Genomic DNA, 19,596 nt, shown 5'->3' on the forward strand with positions numbered 1-19,596 from the left:
AAGCAACTTGGCTCTCAATATCCTGTTTAAATGTCTCTCCGTAATAATGGTTCCTTGCATTGCAGGCTTTTCAAAATGCATTTGTAGCTCATTCCCAGCCTAAAATAAAACTCAATCATACCGTCTCTGTCCATGGTGTATGGGTTTAGCCTACTCTTATGCCTATAGTTGTACGCAACTGTGATGTGCGCACGTCATCTATTTCGTTGCCACAAATGCGTAATTCGTTGCCACGTTTCGTGCGCACGTTATACTATTTCGAGGGCACGAAGTAGTATTTTGTGGCCACAATTTGTTTTGTTTTTTTTACAAGTAACGCGTTACTGCCCATCTCTGCCATAAACTATTAAAAAAATTAATATTAGTCCGACTTTATTTATTTTTTTTATCATTAATTGATTTAATTAACTACCATATGATACAAAGAAAAGCAAGAAACATTCACTGTTGGACATTTTGGCTCAGAAAAATTAATTAATCGTAAATCTCTGGTCAAATTTGTTGCTAGTTAGCTATTTTGTCTTTTTTAAAGCATGGTGTATGTGTTTCACTCCATACGGCTCTGTAAAAACTTTCTTTTATCCTCCGTACTGCAGTGCTTAGAGTGGAATTTTCCGTTTTGGAGCTCACCAACTCCACCGCTTGTAAAACACACGCACACCCCTGTGACCCGACACTATGGTTTCTTCCGTAAGAAGCACGGCTCACTGATCTCCCTTAGCAACTAAAGCGGGTAGGGCCGACCGGCCTGTGATCGTCTTTCCCTGTGTATGATGACATCATCAACTCTAGCAGTCAGCTGCTGCAGTGAGGAGCGAGCGAGGCGGAAAAGGAAGGCAGGGAGGGAGGGCTGTGCGCGCTCTCTAACACACACACACACACACACACACAGGCACGTTTTTCCGCTCAAACAGACACGCGCGCTCTCTCTCTCACACAGCCCCATTTGTCCTCCTCTGGTAAACATGGCAGCGGGAGCAGCGAATGGCACACGCAGCGAGCATAGCGTAATGAAACTGAGCACGGTTTAGTTTAGCCTCATCTAGACTGTCAACATGGAGGAGGAGGACGCGGCGGCCGATCCCTATTTGCCTTACGACGGGGGAGGTGACACCATCCCCCTGCAGGAGATCCCTAGAAGAGGTAACGACACGTCCCCCCCTCCCTCTTGATTCCCTCCTTTTATAACGCTGCTGCGATAACATAGGTCGACCTCCTTCTGCTTGTACACTTGAGTGCATGTATCCATATGGCAGGTGGAGCAAACGACTGCCTCCTCTGCTTTATGGACCACAAGCTGCCATTTCCACAGTCAACAAGCTACCTAGCCGGCACATTCCTGCTCTGGCCTCTCCTGCTGATGATTAACCAGCAGTGTGTGCACGTCAGCCAAAGATAATGAGATAAACACAGGGTGGATTTGGTGTGAAGACTCGAGCTCGGGCCTGAGAACATCACGGGCATCCATTTTAATTTGTGCACAGACGTTCTGCAGAAACTGCTGGTTGTGCACATGTAAGCTGGATGTTTGTACATCTGCGCTGCTGTGCGTCTTTGCACCTCTCACAGTCTTTCCTGCAGTGAGTGTGAGGACACCTGTTGGCAAGATACAGGATGTCAACTCGCATCAATCAGCCAGGCTATCATTTTTTTTTTTTTATGACATGTTCTCCGCTCTAATCTTTATCTTTCCTCTGTGGCGTTCAGGGAGTCAGGAGTTGGTTCCTTTTGGCCTTGTTAGATTTTTTATGGTGAGCGGGCAGGGACAAAACACTTAAGCTTAGTAGGCAACCCCTACTCCCAGCATTCACGCTTCAGTCGGCAAATGTCTTCTGTTTTCATCAGTTTAATGTTGTTACTCTGGAATTTCTAGCAATTTTACGGTCAAAAGCACACTAGCTGTACTGCTGAAAAGTTTGAATTAAAGGTGAAAGTGGACACGGTGCAGTGCGCAGAGTACAGGCACTGCAAAACAAACTTATAGTAAGTCGATCGTCTTGTGGTCGTTGACCTGAAACACTGTGGCCTTGTCTCAGCTTGGTGAGCAGCACAACCTTTTGGACTTTGATCCATTTTTCTGTCCGCCTGGTTCATGGTACTCCAGAGACTCCAGCAGTGTGGACAGCACGCTGCTGTCTGTCCTCGGGCTCTAATGGGATCATTTATGATCACATGATGGCTGAGAAGTCTAACCCTGATGACCCAGCTGCCTCTAAACCCTTCTTTGAATTACTCAACAGTAGTAGAGTAGATCTAATGAAGATTAATACAGCTGTGGTTGTTGGAGTGAAGCATGAAACCTCTAGTCACTTCTCATTTCATTGGTGATGGTTGTACAGGAAGGCTGTCTGTTCATTTAGAGAAGTGTGTTCTCCACTGTCAGCAAGACTCCGTGCACACTGACGTGGCGTTCTTCCTCCAATGCAGGACCGCAGCGTCGCGGTGCCAATGCACAGGGGAACATAGTTGAAGCCTTCTTTTTCTTTTCTTTTTTAATATGCATGTGTATTGTCTGCATGTCTGCTGAACCATCCAAGCACGATGCTGGAAATGTGCGCACATACAATCCCCTCTGGTTTCCGTGGCGTCACCATCCACACCTGCAGTGGGACTAATGAGTGCCTGAAAGCGCAGCATCATCAGGAGGGGCTCGTCTGGTTTATTCCATCAGTGAAATCTGTTGTTTTGAAACGTTTCCCTTCTTAATCGAGCCACGTTGGTTCTGCAGTGTAGAGCAGCAGTCGTGTCTTCATCCTCCGTCGTATTCATAGGCAGATACTGCTGTGGTCAACAAACCAGTCGACAGCAGAAAATATTAAAGGCAGTTCGTCTCTTTCGTAAAGCATTCACTTTTCTCTTTTGTTTTTCTATAAATCTGGCCTTTGTCAGGTTCAAGGATGGGCTGGCACATCTGCAAAAGAGCAATAGCAGCACGTGGTGCACTGACGTAAACATGGAGGCCAGTGTAGTCAGCATTTATGGTGTCGGTTATGTCGATGTGCTGTGGAAACCTGCAAAACCTGAGCTCCAGGATAAATGGAGCCAACTATGGGCTTCTGTGGCTGCCACTTCTGCATGGAGGGTTAGGGTTGTGACTTAGATGACTACATTGAAATGCAGTTAGGCACAATTTAAGGATGTGATGAAACATTTTTAACCACATCCATGAGCACTTCGCTAGATGACTCTCACGGTAAGATACTAGAGTCCAGGAAGTGACATAGAAGTCCCTTTACTTCTGATTTGACTATTTAGATGTGCTGTGTACTCGATTCTCGCTTATGAAAATGAGAAGTGAAATGATTAGATTCTGTGTAATATGTGCTGCTCTTCACGTTGTCATGAAAAAGAGTTCAACACACAAATAAATTGGGTCACATTAGCTGTGGTATGATGAACCTGTTCTAACGTTGGACATTTCTCTAACCAAACTGTTTGTGGTCGTGTTCGTGGTTAGCATTTATTAACCAGTTGTCAGCTGTGTGTTGGAGTCTTTTTATTTCCTGTTCAATCAGGCTGTTTTTTTTCTTTCACTCCTCTCATGAGTCAGGCTGTGAATCATCTACAGAGATGCCAGGATAATAATTTTGGATAATAACTTTTTCAATTAAGGGGTAACATCAGGGCTAAAGGATTCTGAGAAAATTATTTTTTGTGACAAAATTCTGTTTTGTTTTGTTTTTTACAGTGAGTCAGGCTTCAGTTCAGTATTTACAAGCCATCAACTTTTTAAAAATCCTTTTCAGTCATCCTTGTAACGATTTTGATACGTTGCTCATACCGAGGCTGCTGGCCGCCTGTGAGCCCTGGATAGCTTTAGCTTTAGCGCTTTTTTCTTTGTAAGCTTCTTTGAAAAGTCCATGCGTCAGCTGCGTGAGGGTGATACAAGTGTCTAAGTAGGGTATCGTTTCATTTTTGAGGTGGTCTCCCTCTGATTTACCCTGGCAAAATGGCATCTTCAATCACGGTGAGGAGCTTCCATGCTAACCACTTGTTAGCATGTGGCTGCGTGACGACTGTTCGCCTGAAACTGACTGCCTCATAATCAAACATACATGAAGCTGGCTGTCTGATCAGTCCGGTCTCTGGCCGGTCCATTGGTAATGCACTGTGTGTTTTCCTCTCTGCCACACATACAACTGAGGATGCAAGAGGCAGGTGAAGATAAACTTAGGATTATACTTAAACTGACATCATTTCATTTCATTAAATAAAAACTGCAAACTGTAAAGGCCTTTTTCCAGAGCTTGATCCTTTACGAATCTGAGTTTTAAATTTGAATATGTTGTCTTGATATATTTAATGTCAGCTAAACAGCACATGCTGCAGAGCCCTGTCAGCAGAGGTTGTTATAGCAACAGGATGTCCAACTTGTGGTGTCGAAACAAAGTAAGTAATTGAAATTTGTTCTCAATAAACTAAAACCACCGAAATTATAGAAGGATTTTTGTCACTCTTTTGTAGTTACTATGCAGATGTAACCTTGATTAGTCAAAGGAAACTCGATACATAAACAGAAGGTTTATTTCTACCTTTGTTATTTGTTGAGCCCTTATAGGTGCACCTAGTTTATTGACCTGTCCAAAGCAAACATATGAGGCTTGTGTTGTGAACTGAGTCATCGCCCCATCACTCAGCCAATCCATCCCCGCACTGTAACCGTCACTCTGAAATCAAAATGGAGACGGATACAATCTCTGTAATGCTTCTCCTTATTGCTGCTGACTCCACAGCAGCTGCAGTAGTGTCTTACACAGTCACTACTCCTTACTGTTCACTGGACAGGATAGGCAGCGTCTAATCAGGAGCATTTCATCCCTGCTTCTTCTCCTCCTACATCCTGTCAAACCTCAAAGGGAGCGACATGAGCTAATAAGCAGCTCTTTCAGAATCTCTGTTACGGCCCCGTTCAGGTCTGTGGGAATCGGGCTTTACTCTGGACTAATGTCTCAGAAAGATTTTGACGTTACCCCCCTGCAGTAGTAGTTAATGATGTGGCTGTGTAGGAATGCAGAGGACAACATGAGGATGTGTTTCATGATCTGTTTTAATGATCCCAACCACTTAAGGTCACAGTGATGAACAAACCTTTGTGTGATAAGCCCCGTTCATTCTTAGTTTCTCAAGATATTAAAAATGTAAAGAGGAGTTCTGTTGTGGTGCCTGGAATTGATGTGTTTGCTGTACTGAAGGTCATGAGAGTTACCCCGTTGTATGTTTTGACTGGTTTGGCACTTATACTGTATTTATGCTTCTCTCTGTGTGTGGGTACCATATAATGAAATGCTGTTTCTACTGTAGGCTGTTTCTTTTTATTGAAGGTAAATTTATCTGATATTATATTTGCATATCTTACTAAATACTTAAATAAAACAATTATAATTTGTGTTGTAAACTTCTGACACAGTTATTTAGTTTAGTTTTACTCTTTGTCTCAGGGACTGTGCGCAAAAACAGTGGTGTCATGGCATGATTGGCTCGTTTTTGGAAATTGCCTCAAGTGGCCAGAAGAGGAACTGCAGGGATTTCTTTTTTATCCTTCCATGTTTGCAGCGCTTTTATTTCAGTCAGGGTGACTGTGCATCTAATTAATACTGACAAGTATGGCTTCTGGGAATTGGCTTGTGTGTGTGTGTGTGTTCCTGTCTAGCTATCTTTGTGAGGACCAAAATCTGCATTCTAATGTACTTGTGAGAACCAGCAGTCACTTGTGAGGACACACAACCTGGTCCTCACATTTTTGAAGGCATTTTTGAGGCTCAAAATGGGGTTTTAGTGTCAGGGTTACAATTAGGTTAGGGTTAGGCATTCATTTGTAATGGTTAGGGTAAGGGGCTAGGGAAAGCATTATGTCAATAAAAGAGAGAAAGCTGAACGTGTGTGTGTGTGTGTGTGTGTCAGGAGATATAAATATGAAAATCTATCCATGTTTTTAATCCTTTAGGGAGCTCATTCTGTTCTTTATTGGACTTGAGTAAAAAAAGAAGACTGTGCAAAAGCTGAGCTACTAGTAGTAGAGTACTAGTAGAGTGTAGCTCTACTAGTAGTTCATCACAGTGTGCTGACCCTGCTCTAGTTTCCTATTCAGAACTTGTGAGGTTTGTTTATAAAATAGTCTTTTAAAGTTGTCTAAATATTAGAAAGTGTCATTGCACTCACATGCAGCCTTGTTACTTCCTGTGAGTAACTTTCTGAAGATGACTATCTTGTATTTCCGCGTGTTCATCTCTAAGCTCAGAGAGCACCAAAGTATTAAACGAGCTCAGCATGAAGATCTGAAAAAGCCTTTTTGCTTAGATGTCCCAGTAAAATATCTGAAAGCCTTGTTTATGAAGATGTCCTGGTTTAGCTGCTCATCTGTTAAAGACAGTAAAATACAAACATTGTATCTTTTGTCCCCGTCATTATCAGCTGGGTCAGGTAGGACTTGTGAGCCATCTTACTGTCTGCTTTGGTGGTGTTGGTTTTAACACACGCAGTAATTACACCCATGTTCTTATTTGTTCATTAATCTCATATTGTTGACTGTCCCCACACAGGAGAAATGAGCTATACATGTTGGATTTGCAGGCCTTGTTGTTGTGTCATTTAATCTGATTGTTGCGCACAGTTCAGTCTTTGTTTTCAGATGAATACTTGTGTCATCTGAAGGAGGAGGCTCGGGCTCGATTTGATAACAGTTTTAAATGTCAGAGGATGGACTTTTCTCTGATTTCTCAAACAGGCTTTGTCCCAAGTTAAACAAACTAAATGGCGCTCTTAAGGAAACCTGCTGCATTATACGGATGTTGTGGAGGGATTTTAAAGTCTCCCACAGGTCGCTGTTGTACATCAGAGATCATTTCTCATCACGCCGCCGCCTCAGGCAGCAAAGAGAAATGTCAGCCGTGTAAAGCCTGTGATGCTTCTCAGATAAGAAGCAGAGAATCGGCCCCTCAACTCGCCCTGATGTGTGTGCGTCTGTGTGTGCAGATGACTCAGTATGTTTTGTTCTGTGTTCATACTGAGCATGTCCGTCCTGCCAGAGCAGGTCAGACCTAACCAGTGACTGCCGGCGTCTCGTCCCAGCATAATGAGCAAAGTCATTGCACAGAATGAGAGGATCAGCCCATCTCTGAATACTATATGGGTATTCATATAGTATTCGGCTAACAATGTTTGCTGCTGTTTCGCTTATCATTAATGAATTTTTCCTGATAATAATCCAAGTCATGTTCAAGTCATTACTTACAAGATAGAAGTGGTTATTTGGCCTGAAGGGAGTCACATGGTCCTGCAGCCTGTGGACCAGTGAAGCAGAATTCAAAATGGCTTTTACCCTCAAAGCAAACCTAAACATACATAAATATATTTAAAATGTAATGGCCTTTAATGGTTACATCTAGTTTGTAGAGGTAAGCTGTTATGATTAGTTATGGGTTTTGTTCCACATGAGGTGATGGGCTGCAGTGTTTCCAGCAGTCTCATTAGATCTCAGTGATGGACGTGCAGTGATCTCTGCGGTGCTTGTGATGGGGCTCGATTATGGAGGAGGTGTAACTCTAATGCAGCCGAGGCAGCACTGTGATGGATCTCTTTCTTTCTTTTCCAAGGATTATGTGTAAGAATCAGAAGTATAAACTGCCAAAATGTATCGTTTGAAAAGTCATCAGACTGATGTATGGTGTAACACTGTAAGCCTGCTCACACAGCCTTCTGGTTTCATACATTGTGGGGGAAAAAATCATATTTCTTGTTTTTTACTCTTTCAAATATGTTTTAAATGTCAATAGTCTTCTTTTAAAAAATTGGACCGTGAACTTGTGCTCGTTGTTTTTTCTTCAGGATCTAACTACGCCATGTCGAACGGGGGCGGGGCTCCCAGCAGCTCCACCCACCTGCTGGACTTCCTAGAGGAGCCCATCCCTGGTGTTGGGACCTACGATGACTTTCACACCATCGACTGGGTCCGTGAGAAGTGCAAGGACCGCGAGAGACACCGGAAGGTGAGGACCCCGACGCCAAACCAGCTACAAACCAGCCACTTTTCAGCTTCGAACAGAGACCGAAGCTGACCCAGAGACAGAAAAATACTTTTAATATTTTGTAAAGAAAATATTTTTCTTCACGGGCCACAAACAGCCCTACTTAATTTAAAGAAAAAAATACGTTTCCCACCACTGTGTTATGCACTTCCTGTTGTATAAACAGTTTGTTTGGGTCACATAAAAGAAAGAAATGTCAGGTAGGATCAGCACCTACTGCTCTGATGGCTTAACAGAGAGGGTAAACAACACTTTTCCAACAAAAATGATCCCTTCTTATAATGTTTTTCATTTATACAAACTCGACCACAGTTTCCAAATTATAAATTAAGAGATCAACTTCTTATCCACCACTAGCATTCATGGGCTAAGTGTGTGGGAGATTTTACGGCCCTTCAGTTGGTCATGAGCACATTTCGGGTCTGCCAACACTTTTATCCAAGTGTTTTACTGCAAGACGCTGCAGGACAATCTGAATGTTATTTGCATACCCGGTGTTCTCCGCCCCTCAGCTGACTGTTATATTGAGGCAACAGTGAATATCATGCCTGTAGAGGTGGTGTATTGTCACTGAAGGTCACTGTTTTTACCCCTCAGCTGTAAAAGGCTGATGAGGTATTGTTAACCTTTCCCTCACTTGCATTACTCTCACTGTAAGTTGATCTAATAGTTTTATTTTTAGCCATCGATGCTTGTTATTGAGTCTTTTGTGTGTGTTGATACAGATCAATAGTAAGAAAAAGGAGTCTGCATGGGAGTTCACCAAGAGCCTGTACGACGCTTGGTCCGGCTGGCTGGTGGTGACGCTCACTGGCTTGGCATCAGGTAACATACATGTGGTACTAAAGTGCACACAGCTCTTATCTGCCCTGCCGGTGACTCTCACATGCTTTGCCTCAGGCAGCTCACACTCAGTCTTTCTCTTGTTCACTGTCTTGTGCTTTCGCTCACCCACCTCTTATAAGCACACTGTTCTTCCTGCAGAGCCCCACGTGACACATCTCAGAGCCATGAAATCCTCGCCGTGTGTGTTTTATGGCCACTAAATAACAGAAAATCTTTTTCTAGCTGAGCTAGTCAAAGTGGAGTAGTTATGAAAAGGTCCAGGCTACAGAGGGGAGAAATGAGTAAAATGAGTATGCCTGTTGGGCTCTTTGTGTAAAAGAAGCTCTGCACTGTGATATCACATTATATAGATTTAAAACTGGGGTGACTGAGCTGTTTTAGGGCCTAAAATGTCCATTACTTCATAAAATACAGCCTTTTGAAATGAGATAATTATTACTGATAAACTTACAGATACCACTTTCCATTATCTTTATCACACCAACAGGCCTTTTCCCCACTCTCCCCAAAAAACTGACAGGTTGTGGGAGAAGTAGGCGGATAAAATGATGGTAATAATATGTAGAAATCTAGAAATGTGGCTGCACTCACTCACGTGAAGGTCAGCGAGCCTGTGATGTTTACAAAGATCCATCTGATATGAAAATGTCAGCCACACAGTCCCCTTACATGCCAAAGGTCACTGGTTAGAGAACAGGAGGAGACCCAGATCCCAGTATCAGGATATCCAGGTATCAGGCATTAAACATCTGTCAGATCAAACATGTGAATCTTTCCACTGTGGCAAGGTTTGTGAATAAAGGAGCAGCCGAAAGAAGCTTTGCTGTTTAAGTCAGACACTGATTTTTGTGCTGTAATATTTATGCATTGAGAGCTGAAGATCGTCTAATGTGAAGATTTGCTGCAGTTTTCTAGTGTGCGTTTAGGTTCATATTCAGTGAGGATGTTTCTCAGAATTATTGTTAAATCACCTGAAAACATCTTTGTCAGGTAGTAAGCCTGGTAGTGTAGTTAGGAACTCATCTCTCTCTCTGTTTTTCTGTTCTTCACCTTTCCCACTCGTCCCTGCCTTCACTTCTTTGCCCTTTTATTTCCTTTCCTTTCCTGGTTCCCTCCTCCCGCCAGGTGCTTTGGCTGGCCTGATTGACATTGCTGCTGATTGGATGAACGACCTGAAGGAGGGCGTGTGTCTGAGCGCCTTGTGGTTCAACCACGAGCAGTGCTGCTGGACGTCCAATGAGACCACCTTCGCTGAGAGGGACAAGTGTCCTCAGTGGAAGAGCTGGGCTGAGCTAATACTGGGGCAGGCTGAGGTAGAGGAACACGGGCACATGAAAGGGAGCGCATGCTGTCGATTTAAAACCAGACATTTTCTGCAGTACGTATTCGTCACTGCAGTGAGACCAAGAGGCTACGGCTTCTAAGCAACGATGCAAAAATAAAACCCTTGTTGTTCAAATTCATTAAAAAAAATTTCAATTAAAAAGTAGACAGTTTGCAAAAGCTTTGCACCTTTTCTCATGAGCTGACTGCAGTGACACTGACACATAAGGGCAGACGTAGTCTCAGGCGTCCACACGAGTTTTTTTTAAATTTTTTATTGAAGGTTTGGACGTTTTTCTTCCACTCTTTAACTTTTCCCTCCCTCTTCATCCGCCCCTCTCTGCAGGGCCCCGGCTCGTACATCATGAACTATTTCATGTACATCTACTGGGCTCTGTCCTTCGCCTTCCTGGCAGTTTGTCTGGTTAAGGTGTTTGCGCCGTACGCCTGCGGCTCAGGGATCCCAGAGGTGAGGAAAACATTGCTTTTGTAAGTCCTGGTACAGCTGAAACTTTCTTCATTTTAACCTCTTCTGGTGATACATCGATGTGCATGAAGGAAATCCTTGAACTCTTAAATGGGAAATGTTGTTCGACTGTTCGCTGGGTGATCGATTTGTCTCCCGGTGACTCTGTGAAAGAGTCTGATGGGTTTCAGGATCTTTTAATGTACTGAAGCACTTAAAAATGATTAATTCAGCTGGGAGATGTGAAATATTTTACTGCTAAGAAAAAAAAAAAGGGGGGGGGGGCTCTTTGTTGCCATGGAAACACAAAAGCGGCACGTGTTAGACAATGACCTGAAAGCAGAGATGCAGCTCAACTAACAACCCAGTGAATTTATGTCATTATTTCATTTTAACTTTCATGTGTTTACGTGTCTGATCCTGAGCACTTCGCTTTCCTCACTCCTGCCTCTGCCATAGATCAAGACCATCCTGAGTGGGTTCATCATCCGGGGATATCTGGGCAAGTGGACCTTGATGATCAAAACCATCACTCTGGTGTTGGCTGTGGCGTCGGGCCTGAGCCTGGGGAAAGAGGGCCCCCTGGTCCATGTGGCCTGCTGCTGTGGGAACATCTTCTCCTACCTCTTCCCCAAGTACAGCAAGAACGAGGCCAAGAAACGAGAGGTGAGAGCAAAAAAGTCCAGGTCCCTGTAGCACGAGTAATAAATGTTTAATACGTACGAGTGTTTTTAGTAGTTTGTGCCTGTGTGAACGAGCCCGGCGCTGGTGCTGAGGTGTGTTTGTTTTGTGCTCTCAGGTTCTCTCTGCCGCGTCAGCTGCCGGGGTGTCTGTTGCTTTTGGAGCACCAATTGGGGGAGTCCTCTTCAGCTTAGAGGAGGTGCATCAGCACTTAAACAAGTTACTATGTGGTGTTGTTTTAATGTGATGGTAACAGCAACAGTATTAATCCACCAATGCTCTCCTCGCTCCTTCAGGTGAGCTACTATTTCCCTCTAAAGACGTTGTGGCGCTCATTCTTTGCGGCCCTGGTGGCGGCCTTCGTGCTTCGCTCCATTAACCCGTTTGGGAACAGCCGCCTGGTGCTGTTCTACGTGGAGTACCACACGCCATGGTACCTGTTTGAGCTCCTCCCGTTCATCCTGCTGGGAGTGTTCGGGGGCCTCTGGGGCGCCTTCTTCATCAAAGCCAACATCGCCTGGTGCCGGCGGCGCAAGTCGACACGTTTCGGTATGATGTGACCTCGTGGTGACCTCACTATTTAAAACTTTTACTGAGAGCTTAATGGTGGAAAAAAGTGAAATGGAATAAAGACTGTTTCTATCAGTCGATACTCTCCTCTCATGTGCTTTTTATGATTTTAGTGAGTCCACAGTGCCGTGTCTGAATTTTAAAATCCTCTTTTCTTAAAATCAAATGTATAAAAGCATCTTTCCATGAAGCAGAGCAACAGTGTTTAATCTGCATTTGAGGCGTTTCACACAAACCTCTGTCTCGCTCTGTAGGCAGGTACCCGGTGTTGGAGGTGATCCTGGTGGCGGCCATCACTGCGGTGGTTGCTTTCCCAAACCCTTACACGCGTAAGAACACCAGCGAGCTGATAAAGGAGCTGTTCACCGACTGCGGTCCGCTGGAGTCTTCGCAGCTCTGTCAGTACCGCAGCCAGATGAACGGCACCAAAGCCTTCTCTGATGACCAGCCGGCGGGGCCCGGCGTCTACTCGGCCATGTGGCAGCTGTGCCTGGCGCTCATCTTTAAAATCATCATGACTATATTCACATTTGGACTCAAGGTGAGAGATTTTTTTTCCTTAATAATGAAGCAGATGTTTTGCCCTGCGAGTCTTCATCAGCACTGAAACATGTTCCTTTCTCATCGTTAGGTACCGTCGGGTTTGTTCATCCCCAGCATGGCCATCGGGGCGATCGCGGGGCGGATTGTTGGCATTGCCATGGAGCAGCTTGCATATTATCACCACGACTGGTTCCTGTTCAAAGAGTGGTGCGAAGTCGGAGCTGACTGCATCACTCCAGGGCTCTACGCTATGGTGGGAGCTGCAGCGTGCCTGGGTGAGTCAGCACTTAATGGGATTGTTAAGCTTTGCCACCAGTTTGTGCCAAAGCCTTCACGTTTCAGCACCGAGGGGCGGGTGATGAGCATATATGAGATATCCTGCTGCTATTGCAATAACTGGCTGTGTCAGAACATGTTACTCACTGTGAGTAACATGTGATCAGGGATGTGTAGCTTTGCCTCATCTGTTATAGAAATAAACACTTGTTTAGTTGGAGTCGTAGTTTAATGCGTGTTACTGTCACGCCTTCCTCCCTCTGTAGGTGGAGTGACTCGTATGACTGTCTCCCTCGTCATCATCGTGTTCGAGCTGACCGGCGGGCTGGAGTACATCGTCCCCCTCATGGCCGCCGTGATGACCAGCAAATGGGTGGGCGATGCATTCGGTCGAGAGGGAATCTACGAGGCCCACATCCGACTGAACGGATACCCCTTCCTGGATTCAAAGGAGGAGTTCACGCACACCACGCTGGCCCGGGAGGTGATGAGGCCCCGACGCAACGACCCGCCATTGGCAGTGCTCACGCAGGACGACCTGACTGTGGAGGAGCTGCAGGGCATTATCAATGAAACCAGTTATAATGGTTTCCCTGTGATCGTGTCTAAGGAGTCCCAGAGGCTAGTGGGCTTCGCTCTGCGCAGAGACATCACAATCGCTATAGGTAAGACTGGAGAGACAACACCTGAACCCCCCGTGACCTTCTGGAGTTTAAAGATGGTGTAAAGTGAATGCTTTTCATATCTCTACAGAGAACGCACGCCGCAAACAGGAGGGCATCGTGCTGAACTCAAGGGTGTACTTCACCCAGCATGCACCCACGCTGCCTGCCGACAGCCCTCGACCCCTCAAGCTTCGCTCCATCCTGGACATGAGCCCCTTCACCGTCACTGACCACACCCCCATGGAGATCGTGGTGGACATTTTCAGGAAGCTGGGTCTGCGCCAGTGCCTGGTTACTCACAACGGGTAAGTGTGTCTCGGAAGGAAGGAGGTGCTGTAGGAGCTGAAGGTGGATCCGTCTCACATCGTTGTTTCTGGTGTAGTGATTGCTTAACACACACACACACACACACACACACACACTGTCTGGTGTTGCATGAGCTCTGGGATCCCTGGATTTATGCTGTAATCTGCATGGCCTGGCCTAATCGCTGTGCTGCACCTCCTTTTATCCTCCCGGTGAGCAGTGACGGTCTCCTTTACAGGAGAAGCTGAGCTGCTGACGGAAACTAACCACAAACACATAACAGGTGTCACGCAGTGGGAGTATAGACAGTAAGAGGAGCTGATGTGTGGTCTGAATCTGAGGAGGAACGTTAAAGGTTTTACCTCCGCGAGAAACCTTCAGTGAAACTAATTTAAAAGTAAAGTCTCGTCCACGTGTGGAGACGCCTGCAGGAGATCCGGTCTGTTTGGGTCTTTGCAGATGTGCGATGTTGAAACTACGAGACAGACCGTGTTAATTTGCTGTGATGATCACTGGAGAGGAACTGTGCAGCAGTGTTTGTTTCATTTACCTTTTTTAGGATTAACCTTTTATTTCTTTCTTAAATAATGACACTAGGTTTTTTTATTTTTCATATTTTTGTTGTTGTCAACAAATCTCATGAAAAGACCTAAACTGTCAGTCATGAAGGAGGTTCAGGATGATTTAAAGATGTAAATTTATTACGATCTTTCCTTCTATTGTTATTGGGATTTGCTAGAGTAGCTTTGCTTGATTAATAGTTCAGAATAATCTGTATTTACCTGATACTGGGTCTTCATCCACCTGAATATAGGCAGCTACTTTAGCCAGCTTCCTTCTCATTGGCTGCCCCTCCTAAGCAGAAGGTTTGAACAGCAGGGGATTTGCTCAGAGTTCCTGAGATGACTGTTTTAGTGATAGACAGTGATGTCATACAGAGCAAAACACAGAAAGAACTGAGCACATAGAGCAGTCCGAATGCTGAGTTTGTGGCTCAGAGTCACACACTTATCTCATAATTTAAAATGTTTAATATGAACACTCACTCCTGTAACAGTAAGGAAGGAGCAAGGCCTCCTTTATACGTATGAAGAAGAACAACGTTACACAATGATTGAAAAACAAGTACTTATAAAACACTGAGCAATCCTACAGAGATTAGAGGGATTAGGTTCATTGGTTGGATTATTATTAGCTGCTAATAAATGCTGGTTCTTAATGATTCTTACATTCGCGTTGGATAAACCTAAAGTCATTTAATGCACCTGTCTGATACTCTGCTGTAACGTAATCTTTTTTACAGCTTACAAAAGACACTGTACACTTTATTAGGTACACCTGGCTAGTACTGGGTGTGACCCAGGTTTGTCTTCACAGCTGCTTCAACAAGGTGTTTAAAACATTACCGAGATTTTCGTCCATGTTGACATGAGAAGTTCACACAGTTGCTGCACATCTGTCTGCTGCACATCCAGGATGGCAGTGCCACGAGCAGTCTAACAGGTGTACCTAATAAAGTGGCAGATGAGTGTAAAATCCCTCTTCATGGGATTTGTTGACAGAAGAATCAGTCATATTATGAGTAATTAAACCGTTATTCTTTTATCATTACACTTTGACTTCATTTATAACTTTAGTTGTATTTGCTTGTTTAGTTTTGTTAGTTTTGAGTTGTATTTTTTGTTGTGTTTATTGTGTACTGCTGCTGTGTGTTCTCTCTGTGTCTGTCTGTTGTTGTTGTTGTTTTGGGCAGTCTGCTGAGTAACAGGTGTGTGTTTCAGGATTGTGTTGGGCATCATCACTAAGAAGAATATATTAGAGCATCTGGAGGAGCTCAAGCAGCACACGCCGCCCCTGGTGACTAGCCCCGCCCCTTTCACACGTGATCTGTTCCCCCACCTTTTTTTTTTTTTTTTTGCACCTGTCTCTTAGGCTCTGCCTCTTAGGGGAGGGGAGGGGGGGATGCATGAAGTGTAGTGTGAAAAGCTGATGGCAGTTCCCGGCTAAAACATCCAGACTTCCTGCCCTCTTCCTTACTTCAAGCACTTTTCTGCTCCTGGGTTTGTTTGTTGTGGATTTACCTCTAATGAAGCCAAACATGCGTAGACAGACTAGTCTGACCTCCATCTTCATGGTAGCTGTAGCAGTTTCGGAGACATCGCGTAGAGAAGCATTAGGCTGGTCCTGTAATGTTGGACCTCGATGGGAACTGTCGCCCACATCAGTTCAGAGCCCCTTTCAGACACGAGCTTCAGCGCTTACTGTGACTCGTGTTGGACGCAGAAGGAGTCACACGAAGGGCCAGACAAAGGCTCAGCTGCTCAGGCATGGCAGCTTCTCATGTCTGAGAAACTGGACAACAGAGTTTATTGACGTCCTGTAATACAAACAACACAGCCTTCATCAAACTTGTCATTTGGTCCTCCAGAAAAAAGTCTAATAACCGTTAAAACACTTAGTTCAAGGTTATTGTTAATAATATTGTTAATAAAAACTAAAAGTAGTTTAAAAGCAGCAAAAAACACAAAGAATGAACTAATATTATTAATTTTACTTAAAAAACAAAGGAAAATGCTGAATCTTACCGCTGACAGTTAAACTTCAGTATTTTAATCACTCATAAAATTAAAACTGAGCGTTATGACTAACGGCAACTAAACTAAAACACAACAGAACAAATTAAACTGAACTGGGACAAGAAGAAACTAATCAGAAAACACAAAACCGTCATAACTCTGGTTTAGTCCAGCACATAAACATCTCAAACTCATGACAACAGTAGCTTCTGGTAGTGCGAAGCATTTAATAAAACTAGACTGTATCCTGATGTAAAAGGGAAAAAATGTCTGATTTTTGATGATGGAGGAAGCTTCAGTTGAAAAGTAAAGAATCTGTCATCATGTAGTTTTTCTGCGCCGTACAGCCCAGCTTTGTGGCATAAAACCAGCTGCACATGAAAACAAAGCTTATCTTTGCTTTCAACTCCATTACTTTGATATTTGTCTCAAGGAGAAGCACACTGTGTTTCAGCTGCATGGCTATTTAATTTAAATGACTCTCTTCTCTTTCTGTGGCTTTCTTGTTTTTGCTTTTTGGAGTCAAACAGAGCCTCGTGGCAGGTGGATAAAGCTGCCTCTCTTACATTTAGTGCCTGAACTTCCTTTTTGCTGTCCTTTGACTTAACTGTGTGTTTAGTTTGGGACATAAATCAGAGTTTACTGAGAACCTGAAGATATTCATCGAGCCAGGTTGTAGCATGATCAGGGCCTTGATTTGATCAGATATGCCTCTTACACTCAAAACCTTCAACTTCAAACACATTAGTGGGGAAACCACCAGAGCCTCTGAGCGCGCACCTGAGCAGCTGCATCAGAGTAAACAAACTCTGCTACACGTTTTAATATTGGTCTAGAAAAAACGGTGTCCATTAAGTATTAATTGATAGTAAAGATAACGAGCATCGCCCTCCCTAAAACTGTTTGCATCCATAAAGTGCGTTAATGCACACGCACCACTTAAAAGCTGCAGTTTGCATGGAGTGTGTAAGCAAACAGAAGTGAGTCATAAACTAACACTGTGCCTGATAACTGAGATACTTCAGGCTATAAAGCAGGCTGAGCTAGTGATTGTGTGTGATGAACAATGATGGCACGTTGTAGTCGCTGTAAATCTCTGGATTTTATGCACAGTTCTCCGTCACTAATCCAGATTCAGATGCACTCTTTTGCTTTTCATGGACATTTTGTTTCACACGGCTTGAGATTTTCAACACTATTCAGTAAAAGACGTTTAACATAAATTGACTGATATTAACTGAAACAGTGATTTCCTGGTTTTTAAAAATAAACGGTAGTTTAGCAGACGTGTGACGAGTGCTGCTGACGGTGTCTGAAAGGGGCTCAGTAGATTCCCACAGAGCAGAGTTCATCCCATCGACCTGCATTTGTACACACAGTAGCTGTTTCGTGCTAGCCCCGTTCACTCACAGCACCCTGTTGTGTTCCTGGCTGACTGTGTGATCAGAGACACTCAGCATGTGTGCAGTCGTGTAACCGTGAAGCCTGTTGTGTGTTTCCCATCTCCCCCTCACAACAGAAGTCATTTCAAGTTCAGCCTCCCAAAGTTTTCTGTTTTCATTAACGACTGCTTTTTCCCTCCCCCCCCCCCCCCCCCTTTTTTTTTAAACCCCTCCCCTCTCAACCACAACCGCCCCGGGGGCTCCACAGATCAACGACATGTGAGCCGTCACCTGTGCAACGACTGGGCGAGTAGTTAGCCGCCTTGGGAAAGCGGACCACCGTTGCTTTAGTCCTTTTAAAGATTGAAGGGGGGGGGATGTTAGTAGGAGGGAGGGAGGGGGGCAATCTGTAGTGATGCGACTCATTCCTATAATCCCCCTCATCCTGTAGTGGTAGTGCGCGTGGTGGAGTGACGATGTTGTGTTGATTGGTGCCAGTAGTGCTGTAGCTTATGTAGCTAGCGTGCGATGATCACATGATTCCTTTTATGAAGTGATTACTAATCCTGTTCTTTAACCTGCCGATGTTTCCTCTGAGCCAGCAGTGTCCCGCCTTCTGCGTGTGGGCCCACAGCAGACATGGAGAAGGTGTTAGAATATACTCTGGAGTAAATGTTAAAAAAGCACGATTATGAGAAGCAATAGGAAGGAAAATAGAAACTTTCAAAGTAAATTATAAGTAAATTGTGTATATTGTCATTAGAAACACACAAAAAACACCATTTGCACAAGCTCCAGTTGATATAATAATCTGTAATAAGCAACATGGCTACATCAGCTACTGTGACACCACCCATCTGCTTCTGTTTCCAGATTTTGAAGCTTCAGTATTTTTGGTGCCATCATATCAGACGTTAGAAACGTCCGAGTGTGGACGAAAGGATGGAGGGCTCGTTTATCAGCTAACATGGCTGCACACGTAAACTGCAGCTCGCACACTCGTGTATCAGCACCAGAGGAATAATGACGGTCTGCAGCACAGATTTATGACCTTGCTGTGCATGCAGAGAAGAGTCAGGTGTACAGCACAGTTACAGGCTGCTTTATTATTAATGTGTTGTAATGTTAGTGCAGGTGGTGCTACGCTCACTTCCTGGCCCAGATTTTTACCTGAAATTAGCTGGGGCAGGTCACTGCTGGTTTAACTGGAAACATTGTGGTCACTCTTCACCTGACCCACTCTGATCTGCACCTGGCTTCCCGAGCCTCTGCTGCCGGTCTGATCGGCCGGCGGGGGAACCCAGGTCTGATCTGTGTGACTGCTGCTTCACACCTCCGCCCTCCACAGGTACCTCAGCTCCACCCACTCAGACCTGGGTTCGCTTTCAATTATTTGCCTTCTAGGGTCAAAACGCAGCTGAAGATCACGATTAATCATAAACGCATGAACTCCTTGTGGTCACCTGACTGCATTAACACAAAGCACACTGAGCTCTTTGGACCCAGCTCTACATGATTTGAGCTCTGTAGGAGTCACATAGCTCACTGCTTCTTCTTCTCACTGCTCTCAGCTGTTTCTCCTCTTCACCTGACCTCACTGCAGTCAGCAGGAGCATCGCCGATGTTTAAAAAGCTGCCGTGTTAGTCCTTAATGGCCCCAGCTGACTGACTAAACCCTTTACAGTGTCATACAGAGAGAAAGTGCTCCGTAGTGCTGCGAGGTGGATTCATCACAGGAGTCAGAAATCGCTATTGAAACATGATTATGAAATGAGCTGTAATTTATCACAACTTGAAATCACCTGTGTTTTGTGGAAACTTTCAGGAAAAGAGAAATCAGAAATGCAACCTGGAAGGGAAAATAAATCCTAAAATGTGGAACTTCACACTAAAAAACAGACTTTGAATGTTTTTCTGTACAACGACTGGGCGATGTAG

General features: G+C 44.4%; 1 protein-coding gene across 2 annotated transcripts in view; it reads left to right on the forward strand.

Annotated features, from left to right (window-relative positions):
• clcn3 (Cl-/H+ antiporter 3) overlaps window positions 1-19,596 on the forward strand; it is a 39,588-nt gene that overhangs the window by 16,544 nt on the left and 3,448 nt on the right. The window contains exons 3-14 of one of the 2 annotated variants that reach the window (XM_085349498.1): window positions 7,825-7,985; window positions 8,750-8,849; window positions 9,996-10,183; window positions 10,540-10,662; window positions 11,119-11,325; window positions 11,459-11,539; window positions 11,637-11,889; window positions 12,165-12,451; window positions 12,542-12,728; window positions 12,996-13,394; window positions 13,483-13,699; window positions 15,482-15,557. In XM_085349498.1, coding sequence (XP_085205624.1) covers window positions 7,825-7,985; window positions 8,750-8,849; window positions 9,996-10,183; window positions 10,540-10,662; window positions 11,119-11,325; window positions 11,459-11,539; window positions 11,637-11,889; window positions 12,165-12,451; window positions 12,542-12,728; window positions 12,996-13,394; window positions 13,483-13,699; window positions 15,482-15,557 — 2,279 coding nt within the window. Of the gene's footprint in view, window positions 1-875; window positions 1,144-7,824; window positions 7,986-8,749; window positions 8,850-9,995; window positions 10,184-10,539; window positions 10,663-11,118; window positions 11,326-11,458; window positions 11,540-11,636; window positions 11,890-12,164; window positions 12,452-12,541; window positions 12,729-12,995; window positions 13,395-13,482; window positions 13,700-15,481; window positions 15,558-19,596 lie in introns of those variants that run through there. The other variant, XM_085349497.1, reaches the window with a different exon arrangement.

The sequence above is a fragment of the Diplotaxodon limnothrissa genome, linkage group LG3 (assembly GCF_057381915.1).
Source record: "Diplotaxodon limnothrissa isolate DT_005_m linkage group LG3, D_limnothrissa_male_GT1.1, whole genome shotgun sequence".
Taxonomy (NCBI): Eukaryota; Metazoa; Chordata; class Actinopteri; order Cichliformes; family Cichlidae; genus Diplotaxodon; species Diplotaxodon limnothrissa.